General features: G+C 40.5%; 1 protein-coding gene across 1 annotated transcript; it reads left to right on the top strand.

The window, feature by feature from the left end:
- The first annotated feature begins 280 nt into the window (after window positions 1-280).
- Window positions 281-11,901, top strand: LOC139937506 (carbohydrate sulfotransferase 4-like). Its single transcript, XM_071932668.1, has 3 exons — window positions 281-380; window positions 9,821-9,968; window positions 10,353-11,901. The coding sequence occupies exons 1-3, from the start codon at window positions 363-365 to the stop codon at window positions 11,429-11,431; spliced, it is 1,245 nt and encodes a 414-aa protein (XP_071788769.1). The 5' UTR covers window positions 281-362; the 3' UTR covers window positions 11,432-11,901.
- Window positions 11,902-14,327: the final 2,426 nt, after the last annotated feature.

Genomic DNA, 14,327 nt, shown 5'->3' with positions numbered 1-14,327 from the left:
TAATAATAATAATAATAAGATATTGTCAGATCGACTGATATAACACTGGAGCAACGAGGATGTCTGTACTCAACGCGTTGTAACGCCTCAATCTTCAATGTTGCTGTTATTATCCAAACTGTACTAATTATAGGTCGCATTAGCAGACGTGTCATTATCAAAACAGCTGAGATCACATAGAACCACGAATCAAATCAAGAATATCGGGTGTACTCTTTGGAAATGCATAAATAATTCATGTAGGCCTACATCGATAGAACACAATGGGAGCTTTGCCTACACAGAAACTGCGTATACTGTGTTTACTGCTCGTACACCATCATGAGATAATCTTTGGTGGTTGTGGAGGCTAGGTGAATTGCATGATACATGTCCTGGTGGTATGTTATTAATGTTCAGACATGATACGTAATTCTTAATACACTGTTTGATTATGTTTTTGTGATAACTAGACCGATAATCTATTGGACGTGCGTATAACTTTTGTAAGTGAGGCACCAACGCCTGGAAGTGGCCAAAATACGAAGACACGAACTTATTAAATGTAATAATGATAAAACTACAGTATCATAGAAGGCGTTTAGGCCTATATAATTAACATTGAATGCTTTATAGTATGATTTTTACTTTCAAATTGTTGGAGAACTTAATGTTGAGAGAGGAAAACAAATAACGTTGTGCCTTTTGGTTCAGGCTGAATCCCAAAGTATTGGTGCCTTGCTCGAATGCTTATGATGCTTTAATTGTGTTTAAAATCGGCCCAATGTGCCTCTCCTCTCACCACTGTATTGGTGCCTTGCTCGAATGCTTATGATGCTTTAATTGTGTTTAAAATCGGCCCAATGTGCCTCTCCTCTCACCACTGTACTGTGCCACTGATTCCATTCCTTGATAGGATTTCCGGTTTTCCTCCCCGGAAAAATCAAACACTTGTGGCTGCTACGTGGTCATGTATGGTGGCCCTGACGGGACACAGCCGGTCGTGAAACAGGGCCACCATAGTCATTGGTTGATGTAAAATGGCTGCCAAACGCACCCACACGTTGTAGCCATTTCCATTGCAATTTAACTTCTACTCAGCTCGGCGGGTGCCAATAAGGATTTGCCCATGGGGCCGGGATTGTTTTGTATACTTTCGTTATAATTAATTGTGTGGATGTAAACCTCTCTCTTCGCAAATAAACCATGAATTTTTATTTTCAGAAGAAACGTAAAAAAAGGCGTACGATTTCAGGGCTTTTATAATAAGCCATTTCGATCGCTATCTCGTAATAGCCTTGCTCAAGGCAGTCGCATTATTCGCTCCGAAAAGACGCAGCTGTAAACCCACCCGCCGTATACCCTGTGCATGGTGTGTGCGATCACACCGAATGACCAACCCGTATACACACTGTCACATCGCACGAATACTGTTCACACAAGTCATCGCACTCGTACACCACTAACCGCATGCGGAGGCCGTCAGGCCGACAGCCTTGTCGGGTCTGTATCTTCCGGGTTTAATGTGTTGTATTGAAAAAATTCCACTAGTGGAAAAAATTGGGGGGGGGGGGGCTCTCGCTCGGATATGCTAGTATGCAGCTCATGAATATGTATATCGTTCGTCAGACCTATCAGACAACACAGGATGTGAGGCAAATGAATTATTCATTTTGACGTCCAATCACGCACTTCCCTTATCACGACCTTTGGACCCTATCATGCGTCCGTGGTGGTGGTGTGTGAGGTAAACATGTCTCGTCTTTCGCGGGCATTATGGTAATGAGCTGACCGTGGGAACTCTTCGCTTATTATAGTAATGAGGTCAGTGGCTTCAACACAGATCCTACAAGGCTGTCGGCCTGACGGCCTCCGCATGCGGATAGTGTACGGGGGCATCGTGTCGTGCGATGTTACGCACAGTGAATACGGGTGGGTTTTTATACAGCGGCGGTCTTTTTTCGGAGTGAATAATTCGACTGCCTTGAGCAAGGCTATCTCGTAACGGCTAATGTGTTCGTCTAGAATTTTACTTGTTTTTCTTCTCCGTCAAAATTCCATGGAATTTGTATACAAATTTTGACCATAGCATTTACGCCATTGTAAAACACTGGGCCTCCGACAGAACATACCGCGTGCGCTAGGTACTTTTGATTTATTGTTGGCTTATTAGGATAATCAATTATTATATAATTAGCCGATTAAAACACAATTAATAACTAGACATCTGTTTGTGCACAAACACAAAGCTGTTCCGTGTTGTTTTGCTTCGATTAAGTGCTTCAAAGATTATAGTTGGTCTGATTTCAAGATATAACAGTTTGGGTTTTTGCCCAAAGAGTCTACTGAAAAAGTCTACTGAAAATCGGTTGTGCAGTATACTTGAGTTATGGCCCCACTCCCTGTACACTCCCGGTTGAACCGGGAGTTAAGGTCAACATGGGGTCACGATTGCCATAAGGCGAATCTCCCATGCGCACAAGGAGTCTCCCAGCAAACATCTGTATTGGCCCAATACTGGCATTTACATTTGCACATTTACAATTAATCAGCCCAGTACAGTTGCCATAACTCACCATGTACAGGCCAAATAGCGATCATGCCGATGCTGGCACTTCTTTATCGGGTCATTACAGTACGTCACTATTGGCCCAGAATCGGCCCGTTATCTGGCCAGATATGGCCCACTGCTGGTAGAAGGTTGGCCCAATAGTATTTGCACAGGCCCAATAACGCTCGCGCCAATGCTGGCACTTCTGTTTTGGGCCATGTTAGCATGGCACCGCCAGCTAGTGGCCAGATAATCCACAGCTGATAAGTTCCATAACTCACCCAGTACAGACCCAATAACGTTCATGGTGATGCTGGCACTTCTGTATTGGGCCAACACAGTATGCCACTATTGGCCCATAATTGGCCCGTTACTTGCCAGATTGTTCAGTGTGTAATTAATACGTTATTAATTAAATCTACTACTAATTGCACCCTTAAAGGCAGTGGACACTATTGGTAATTGTCAAAGACTAGCCTTCACATTTAGTGTATCTCAACATATGCATAAAATGACAAAGCTGTGAAAATTTGAGCCCAATCGGTCATCAAACTTGCGAGATAATAATGAAAGAAAAAAACACCCTTGTCACAGGAAGTTGTGTGCGTTTAGATGGTTGATTTCGAGACCTGAAGTTCTAAATCTGAGGTCTCTAAATCAAATTCGTGGAAAATTACTTCTTTCTCGAAAACTATGGCACTTCAGAGTGAGCTGTTTTTCACGATGTTTTATACCATCAACCTCTCCCCATTGCCCGTCACCAAGAAAGGTTTTATGCTAATAATTATTTTGAATAATTTATTTTGATCAGTAGTTCGAAATAATTTTATTATTGCAATCAAGATTCAAAATAAAGGCTCGTCAAATAGTGTCTACAATTTTGGGGGTATGTTATTGCAAAACAAATCCCAACTTATTACAATACTTTGTAAGTTTTTAATATTTTTGTTCACATTCTTAAAGTCAATGGACACTTTCGGAACAGAAAAAAAATTTCACAGATTTACAAATAACTTACAGTGTTTACAGAAGGTAATGGTGAAAGACTTTTCTTGAAATAATATTCCATGAAATTCTTTGCTTTTTGAGAAAACATTAAAGGCAGTGGACACTATTGGTAATTGTCAAGACTAGCCTTCACAGTTGGTGTATCTCAACATATGCATAAAATAACAAACCTGTGAAAATTTTAGCTCAATCTGTAGGGTCGAAATTAACTACATTTTCAAGGTAGCCCACAGGGCTAGTAACCCTGAATTTTTACTAGCCCTGAATTTTTCAGTAGCCCTGGCTGGATTTTTGTTTCCTTCTTTATTGCATTGATTTAGTTGTTTTCATATACTAGGCGCCGAACTAACATTATGTTGACAAAAACCAAACAATGACCATACCCTTTCATTGTAGAAAAGATTAGAATAAAATAATTTTAAAAAACAGTCTATACTCACAAAATTTTTGTTTTTTGAAGGAGGTTTAACTATCTTCCAAAAAACGCCACATAATGCCGACAGCAGACCTGCCAACCTTGTCTTTTCTTGTTTGAGTACCACATAGCGCAAACGCATAAATCAGAAGCCCAGTGCACAGCGGCATAACCAAGAAGCCCAACTACTTGTACTGTTGTCGGCACAATGCTAACAGTAAAAAAAACTATAAAAATATTTTCCGGCAAAAATATTCCTCAGACAAAATGTATAGTGGGCGGGGAAAAAAAAATCCCTGTGAGGCACGGCAAAAATGTCGCTGGCGCACGCCCCCGAAATTCCTCAGACTTTATCCCAATGTTGGGCCCAAAATAGTCTGGTTCCCAGACCCAAAAATCTCCGACTAGGCTCTGTCGAATTTAGGGTCCGGTATCACCCAAAATCACGTGACCAAAAAGAAGGAATTCCTCCTTTTTCGAAGTTATCCGAAATGTTCCGAACGTGTTGTCGTCAACATTCGGACAGTATCGTTGATGGCCGGACATTTCCGGGTGTCTATGGTTGCATTGTAAACAGAATCCATGGAATCATAATGTCAGTCCTGTTTCTGTCGGCCGTATATCCAGGAGTTTTTGTAGAAAAAGTATTTTTTTACCGCGAAATAGTAATAAGCGGTGGTATCCGGCTTGTTGTCTTTCGACGTCTAAGGACGATACCATACACTGCAGGGGTAAGTTCTAAGGGCTCAGCCTCAGTTGTATTGTTTTCTTTTCTGCTGCTGGTTTTTTGTTATTGTAAATAATTTTTTGAAGTAACAAGGGGAGATTTAAAATAATATTTTTTTCAACTCCATGAGAGGGCACACACCCTGATCATCTTGCATTTTGTATTACCCCTGCGGTATAATGGTATCTATCGTCCAGGTACGTCGAAAGACAACATGGCGGATGCTACCGTTCGTTTATAATTCGGGGTAAAAACCCCCATTTTTTTACAGTTCAAAATACAATTTTTCAACAGTTTGAAGGTGATTTAGATTCATATTTTTTTTATGACTCTTGTACATATATTTAACGGTGTCGTGAGTTGTCGGTATTTAGTGCGACCCTTCCGATCAGGTGCAGACATGGTTTCCCTTGAGATGAAACCTGACAAGTTGCGTCATGCTCTATTTTTAACCGTGGGCGATACCTGACCTAAGATTTTTAACGAGAGACGTCAAGGAATCTTTGGTAAGGGAACCAGACTAGGGCCAACACTGTTCAGAGCAAAAAATTCCTCAAGAAAAATACGGCGATGCCGAACACGTGCGTTGTGTGCACATACATCCATGCATACGGCTATATTTTATGTACTGTACCAGATTGACCAAAACTGGATTGCGCCATTCCCACTCCCTCTGTTACGCATTGGTTTATTCGTTTTCCAGCGGGAGTTAGAATTTAAAATATAATTCTAAGCACAACCTCTTTTTTATCGAAGCGCATAATGATCACTCAGATGTAGGGTGTCTTTGTTTGGTTGTTTTTGCACTTGGGGTCGAACGAATGACAGTTGAAGAAATTGAGAACAAAATTGTCCGTTCGTGTCGCGGACGTTACGTTAGTACTATCAACCGGTTAACCAGGCGATGCGTCGTTTTTGTGTGTGCGTGAGTGTACTGTACGTAATGTAAGTATAGTTATTTACTGCAGGCAACATGATGAGACTCAGGACTTACCCTTCTTGTTATGACAGCGCTAGCGGGAGGGTGATCTGATATCAAAATATTTATTATCGCCCGATAACGAAATAAAAACAAGAGAAAATTCTACAACTTATTGTTAACACAGAAATATTTATGTTTGTTAAGATGTGAATTTGCTTTATTTTTCCACTAGCCCGCCGGGCTACTAAAACTGGGGGAAACGGTAGCCCGGCTGTCAAACTGGTAGTCCCGGGCTAGCGGGCTACCGGGAATTTCGACCCCTGACGGTTTTTTCTTTCATTTAATGAAAGAAAAAACACCGTTGTCACACGAAGTTGTGTGCGTTTAGATGGTTGATTTCGAGACCTCAAGTTCTAAATCTGAGGTCTCGAAATCAAATTAGTGGAAAGTTACTCGAAAACTATGGCACTTCAGAGGGAGCCGTTTCTCACGTTGTTTTTTACCATCAACCTCTCCCGATTACTCGTCACCAAAAAAGGTTTCATGCCAATAATTATTTTGAGTAATTACCAATAGTGTCCACTGCCTTTAAAACAATTATCAATTCTCGATATCGAGAATTACGGATTTATTTTAAACACATGTCATGATACGGCGAGACGTGCGGAATTAAGGGTGGGTTTTCCCGTTATTTTCTCCCGACTCCGTTGACTGATTGAGCCTAAATTTTCACAGGTTTGTTATTTCATATTTAAGTTGTGATACAATGGGCCTTTGGACAACACTGTTAACCAAAAGTGTCCAATGGCTTTAAGCTATCTTGAGGCACAGCTTTGACACACTGCCTTGAAATTTACAAAATCACTATATATGATATATGGTATATAAATACCATTATGCCCTTTCTGTCAAAATGGTGTGCCGCCTCGAAACCAGTGTTGGCCCAGAAAAAGTTGTCTGTGCCATTTTGCCAAAATGGCGTGGGGCTAAAAAACCAGTAGACAGATGTCAGAAAGTAAAACTTTCATTATCAGACGAAAATTCAACCAGCATCTTAACTCGTCAGTTTTTATTAATAAAATAAAAAATGAAAATAAATTATATAAAATAAATTAAGTTTAAATGAAATTACTTTGCAATAAAAAATTCCATTACAATAAAGTGTAGTTGTCCATGATATAAACAAAGAAAAACAAAGAAGAGAAAAATACAGCAGCAATGAATACATTAGTTTAAAAATGCTAGGTAAAAACCAATAAAATAATTAGGCCCCCTAAACAATTATTTATCACAAAATAAAAATAAATTAATAGTATTCGGTTTCTCAAAATGCCGGTACCATCAGGTTCAATAACTTGCATGTAATTCCTTTTTAAATATCAAGTCGGTTTAGTATATAGAAAATATTTTCTTTAACATTTTCCCCAAACCAGTATTGGCATGATTAACCCAGTAAAGGTTTTTTTATGATGCCTATTTGCCAAAATGGTGAGCAGCTACAAAACCAGTAATTGTCCAATAGAGGTTTTCTACCATTTTGCCAAAATGGTGTGACGCACAAAACCAGTATTGGCCTAGTGCAAGTTTTCTACCATTTTTGCAAAAATGGTGCACCGCTACAAAACTAGTATTGGCCCAGAAAAGGTTTTCTATAATGCAGGTTTTCTACCATTTTCCCAAAATGGTGCACCGCTACAAACCAGTATTCGGACATTAAAGGTTAATCATTTATCCGAAATGGTGTGCCTTCACAAATCCAGTATTGGCCCAGAAAAGGTTTTCTGCCGCTTGCCGAAATGGTGTACATTCTCAAGGCCAGTATTGGCCCAGTATAGGTTTTCTACCTCTTTACCAAAATGCTGTGCCTTTATAACAAAACCAGTATTGGCCCAGTACAGGCAAACCTCCGTCCTAACTAAATAGTTTGCCACTTTAAAACCGACATTATCATCATACTTAACGGTACCGTGTCGATACTGCTGGACATTTTTAAAAGTTAATCTTTCATGCTCAAAGAGTCTCTAAGTGAAAAGGGGTTTACTAATTGGATACTGCTGAATCGACGCCGGTACATGCCATCATTGGCCCAATACTTTAATGTTTGCTAGGCTATAACTGAAAAAAGTTTGAAAATCGATTGTGAAGTTCTTGGGATATGGTCCAACTTCCGGTTGACCCGGAAGTAGAGGTCAATATGGGGCCAACGTTTTTAAAAGTTAATCTTTCATGCTCAAAGAGTCTCTAAGTGAAAAAGAGTTTGACAATTATTTGTGTAGTTCTTGAGGTATGGTCCCACTTTCGGTAGACCCTGAAGTAAAGGTCAACAAGGGGTCACATTTTTTCAAAGTTAATGTGGTGAAGAGGTTTTCAACTAGTGGTTTAGTCTCAATGAGGCCTGGTTCTTGATAATTTTATCGAGACGAAGTCGAGGTAAATTGTCAAGAACCAGGCCTCGGCGGGTTTAAACCACTAATTGAAAACCGACTCAACACACTTTGATTCCCATTCATAAATACCTTTTCGATAAAAAACATCAACACTTTGGGTCAAAAAGTAAAATAAATGCAAACAATTACAGCATGACTAATCTTGGTTTAAATCGGGTTACATTAATTCTGGTTCTTTAAGACTTGTCGGCAGCGTTCGACAAGGAGAGATCTTTTAAGATTATATTAAAATATCTCTTCTCTAATCGAGGATTGGCGTTCGTGATGTTGCACTCAAGTGGTCATATACACTTCCTGTTCGAGTCATATCCCTTTATCATGGTGTGACACAATCATTGTTACGCTGGTGACACACAGTTGTAAATTTCGTTTAATCCATAATCTCCATAGGATGTTAATCATGCTCTACATGGTTACCTTAAACAAAATATTCATAAATACCTCAGATAGATTAACTATTCCTATTGGTGGAGAGTGCGTCACGTGGGGTGTTTAAACGGTTGATAAAGACCAGCTGTTCCAATTTTTTTTTAACCCATGTGTCTTACAAGGGCATGTACGTGCGTGTCATCTCCATACTTTTTAGTTCTCTTGTATAGTTACTGTATTTTACTTTACGGTGACGCACTGTCTCTGTCTGCCATTGCCGTTCTGCGGCCTCTATGGTTAGTTCGAGCGAGTTCGGGTCATGTTTTACCAAGGTAATTCCGCACCCAAGGCTGTTATTAACTTTGTTCCATTTGACACCATATTAAATTTAGTCGTTTTTTTCCCGCAAACCTTGCGTACAAATATTGCAAACAATCAACTACACATACCCATCAATTTCACTTTATTTTAATGAAAGTTCCAAGTATTTCCAAAATCCAAAAAGGCCCATATTCTACTGCTCAAATGTTGAAGGCTTGTTGTTCTGATTCACTTATCATTTGGGCCTCTAAATGGCCTAAGATTGCACCAGAGAGCATCTAACATGCACAATAAGCGGGCCCGGACCAATGCCGTAAAGGCTTCACACTCGCCTGCTCACTCTTTGACAGATTTGCCCCTAAAACTTGTGTCATAGATCCGCACCTGAAGATGCGTTAACTCAAATGGTTCTACTGCTGCTCACATTTTAAAGGCTTATGTTCTGTCCCATTCTTGTTGCCTCTTATTGGCCTAAGATTACACCACAGAGCATTAAGCGGGCCCGGACACAGGCCGTAAAGGCTTCGCATTCCGCTTTATAGCATGCTCCATCTTAGATTTGAACCACCCACCAACCCCCCATAAAATGTCTTGTCTTGATCAACCCTTTGTGATGCTGGTGATGATAGGGAATAGGGATGAAACGCCGTCTGAGCATTATATGCAGAAATAATATGGATACGAAGTTGTTGAGTTGTTTTTAGGTACAATAACCATGATAGCAAAAAATGGTGCATCAAAGCTTGAAATAGCCATTAAATTCCAACATCTGAGAATTTAATGGCTGTTTCAAGGATGCCCCATTTTTTGGCCAGAAATTGCCATTAAATTCCAACATCTGAGAGGTGGGCACATCACCCCTCAGACTCCCTAGATTGCACCAGAGAGCATCTACGGCCTAAAAAAAACTGGGGCCCTAAAGCGGGCCCGGACCCCACGCCGTAAATGTTATGACTAGCGATGTCCCCCCCCCCCATTTGTCAAGACAGATTGACTCCCATGCTTTCATACACCTCTGCATTACGACTCAAGTTTGCAGCACAGTAATTAATACATCGATATGCGTTGTTTTGTTTGACAGACACAGGCTGGCCACTTAGAAGAAACATCCAAACAGTGTTGCAAGATGTCGGAAACAACTAGCAAGCACACATCCGCATTATGCACAATGCAAAGTTTACATCTTGTGTTACTTGTCGTTCTGACAATATTCGTTTACTACGTCTCAAGTAAGTTAAGACTGAAACACCATTGACCTATAAAGATATGTCAGAATCCCGCTTGCCAGGGGAGGGGGGGGGGCGCGTATCCTCCACTTGGCCACACTGATGGTCTCGATTCAAGCCCGGTTCATACTCCCTGCGAACAAACACCCCAACACCCCAACAAATAAACACCCCAACACCCCAACAAATAAACACCCCAACACCCAAACAAAATGAAAGAACCCCCAACCCCGAACAAAAAACGCCACCCCCCCCAAAAAAAAAAAAAAAAAAAAAAACACGGCTGGTTAAAGGTTATTGTGTATAATATGTTTTACGTAAATATTTCCGTATTTAACTTACAAGCTCTAATATAAATGTTTCTGTTGTTTGACTTTCTTCCTGTAGAGCCTCATGTTACGGAAGTACAACCGATGAATCGTTTTGATGTGACCAACGTCAGTTATACTGTCAGCATGGCACAACCCACTGACTCAATACAAAGGACTGCGGTTTCTGAAAGAACATACGTAATGGTGATGTCCCAGAAACGATCGGGATCATCGTTTATGGGAGAATTGTTCAATCAAAACCCGACGGTATTTTTCATGTTCGAGCCTCTTCGATCTCTTACATCTTTGGCTATGAAGAAGACGTCCTTCTCATTTGAAACTGCAGTACACAACACCCTGAATTCGATTTTTAAATGTGAACTTACCCATGTTCCTGTTTCTGGCTGGGTAGTTAAGAAAACTGAAGTGAGTACATGTTTCAATGCGTTTGAGATGCAAAATAATTCAGTACTCAGACAAATCTGCTCAAAGTATGATTTAACCGGTAATCAAATGTTTTTGAACATCTCATCAACCTTATGTAAGAGACGATCACACTTTGCTTTTAAAACAATACGTATAACTGACTTAGCTCATCTGAAACCTTTCTTTGTAAATGATGAATTTAACATAAAGGTGATCCATCTTGTGCGTGACCCACGTGCGGTAATGAATTCAAGACATCTCTTGCATGAAGAAAATCTAGACTTTATTCGTCGGAAAGGCACACATGCTGACGAAGTGAAGGATCTTTGCCAGAATATGAAAGTTAACATTGCGTATGGACAACATATTCCTGACTGGTTAGTAGGTAGATACAAGTTGGTACGATATGAAGACTTGGCAGAGAAACCCTTTCAAGTTACCAGTGATATATATAATTACCTGGGTTGGATTTTACCTCAAGAAGTAAACACATGGATCTTGAGAAATACTGACCACGATGACGACAAGGCATATTCCCGTACCAGGGACTCAAGAAAAACCGCTCAAGCGTGGCGAAAAACAATGCCCTTCCCTGATGTGTTGAACATACAAAACAAATGTCAAGATGTTATGAAGTTACTAGGATATGTTCAGTTTGAGTCACGTCAAAGTATGAGAGATGCAAAATCAAGTTGCATTCCCTTCAATGGCTACCTGAACCATATCTGATGAGTTAGTATGGCACCTCCAGTTCGAAGCCCTCATCAGAAATAACCAGTCCAACACCCCAACAGCTAAAAACAACCACCGCAACAACCAACCTAAACACAAACAAACAAACAAACAAACAAACAAACAAACAAACAAACAAACAAACAAACAAACAAACAAACAAACAAACAAACAAACAACCCAACAAACAAACAAACAAACAAACAAACAAACAAACAACCAGCGACGACGACCACTGTTAAGAAGCAAATAATGCAAAAACGTTTCGGTAGCTCTTTAAATTTCTCTTTAAACTTATACCAAAAGACCTGACCTCAAAACCAATTGTAAATCATTAGAATCAATTTTCGTTGTAATGATTCCTCCTGGTAAACATACAAATATTTTAGAAGGAGTCGATACAAACCCCCTAATGTCAACTTTAATGATATCGCTTTGTATAATAATGTAAGGGATTACCAATGGAAATAAACGATGTTTAGTTGCTGGTGACTTTAATGTAATCTTTTGGATAATGATTACTGTAGCCAGACTCAGGAATTCTTAGACATTATATTCTCCTCATCGTGCATACCTCTCACCAACAAACCCAAACGGGCAACACTAGCCTTGCTCAAGGCAGTCGAATTATTCACTTCGAAAAAAGACCGCCGTTGTATAAAACCACCCGTATTCACTCTGCGTAACATCGCACGACACGGTGCCCCCGTACACTATCCGCATGCGAAGGCCGTCAGGCCGACAGCCTTGTAAGGTCTGTGTTGAAGCCACTGACCTCATTACTATAATAAGCGAAGAGTTCCAACGGTCAGCTCATTACCATAATGCCCGCGAAAGATGAGACATGTCTACATCATCACACACCACCACCACGGACGCTCAGCGAGCATGATAGGCGTGCGTGATTGGACGTCAAAATGAATAATTCATTTGCCTCATATCCTGTGTTGTCTGATAGGTCTGACGAACGATATACATATTCATGAGCTGCATACTAGCATATCCGAGCGAGAGCCCCCCCCCAATTTTTTCCACTAGTGGATTTTTTTCAATACAACACATTAAACCCGGAAGATACAGACCCGACAAGGCTGTCGGCCTGACGGCCTCCGCATGCGGTTAGTGGTACGAGTGCGATGACTTGTGTGAACAGTATTCGTACGATCTGACAGTGTGTATACGGGTGGGTCATGCGGTGTGATCGCACGCACCACGAACAGGGTATACGGGTGGGTTTACAGCGGCGTCTTTTCGGAGCGAATAATGCGACTGCCTTGAGCAAGGCTAGGGCAACACACAACTCTGTCACTATTAGAGTGAACAAACCCACACGGGCAACACACAACTCTGCCACTATTAGAGTGAACAAACCCACACGGGCAACACACAACTCTGCCACTATTAGAGTGAACAAACCCACACGGGCAACACACAACTCTGCCACTATTAGAGTGAACAAACCCACACGGGCAACACACAACTCTGCCACTATTAGAGTGAACAAACCCACACGGGCAACACACAACTCTGCCACTATTAGAGTGAACAAACCCACACGGGCAACACACAACTCTGCCACTATTAGAGTGAACAAACCCACACGGGCAACACAACTCTGCCACTATTAGAGTGAACAAACCCATACGGGCAACACACAACTCTGCCACTATTAGAGTGAACAAACCCACACGGGCAACACACAACTCTGCCACTATTAGAGTGATAATATTCTTTACTAATATTCTCCCCCTTCCAAAATCTGGCATTTTAGTGACTGGTTTGTTTTCAGACCATTTTCCTATATTGACATCATTCCCTTTTGAGTTTAAACGACCAACTTCCTGACTGATTCACACCGGTGATTATTCTTAAAAAAAAAATAAAAAAAAATCAAATCTTGAGCACAAATGAGTTCCAGGGACTTGTCTGTAGTCCTTAATTCACCTGATGCAAATACCACCTTCAATGATTTTTATTAGTAGTTTTGATACTCTCCATGAATTTTGTTTTCCCATGAAGAGCCATAAGTCCAATTCTCGCAAGCCAATGTCTAAATCTTCCTGGATTAAAGCTTATGTAAATCTAATTATCTTAAAAACATGCTTTATCGAAGATATATTTCGCCCCTTACGAGTGTTGATCTAACTATGTACGTTTAAAAAAACGTATTCAATTTGATGCGTAAATCTAAACAGAGTTACTATGCTGTACAATTTGTTAAGACAAAAGACTAAAGGATTCAGGGAAGTTGTGAACAGCGTGCTTCATAAAAAGCCTCGTTCCGAAATCTCCTTATTTTACAAAGAGGCAATTCACTTAGCAGTGCTATTTCACCAAGTTCGGTTAACTTCGATAGCTTTTTTCAAGATCCTAATCAAAATTCCATACTTTTTATACAACATCATCAGTATAATATGGACTAGCGGGATGCCGCGCCTGGCGCGGCACCCCGCTAGATGATGAAAATCCTTTACACAAATATTTCGAAATGTAATGTGGGTGTGGGTGTTATACGCCTCTCTTAATATTTATGCATTGCGTCATCATTCTAACCCAAAATGAAGCTACTGCGCACGTCCGCCACTACTTGCAGTGGCTGCGCCCACCTTGTTTTGGGTTAGATGACGTACCTTATGCATACTTCTAGAAACTATAAGGCTCCCCCGTGAGCCTTATAGGGGTCTAGTATTTTGGGCCTCCTTAACGCTATACGTTTTTCAAATCAGCGTTGATAGGTGAAAGTTTTACGACCGTTAGCCAGCAATAACTAAAGTTTCTTTTGTACTACACTACCAAAACTTTCCACACACACTCAATATACATTCATAATGCTTGCATTTTCTTTTTGTTGAGTGAAATTAAAACACATCGTCAAAAAATGACATTTTCTGCT

This window comes from Asterias amurensis, chromosome 5, assembly GCF_032118995.1.
Source record: "Asterias amurensis chromosome 5, ASM3211899v1".
Taxonomy (NCBI): domain Eukaryota; kingdom Metazoa; phylum Echinodermata; class Asteroidea; order Forcipulatida; family Asteriidae; genus Asterias; species Asterias amurensis.
This window is presented reverse-complemented; position numbering and strand designations above follow the sequence as displayed.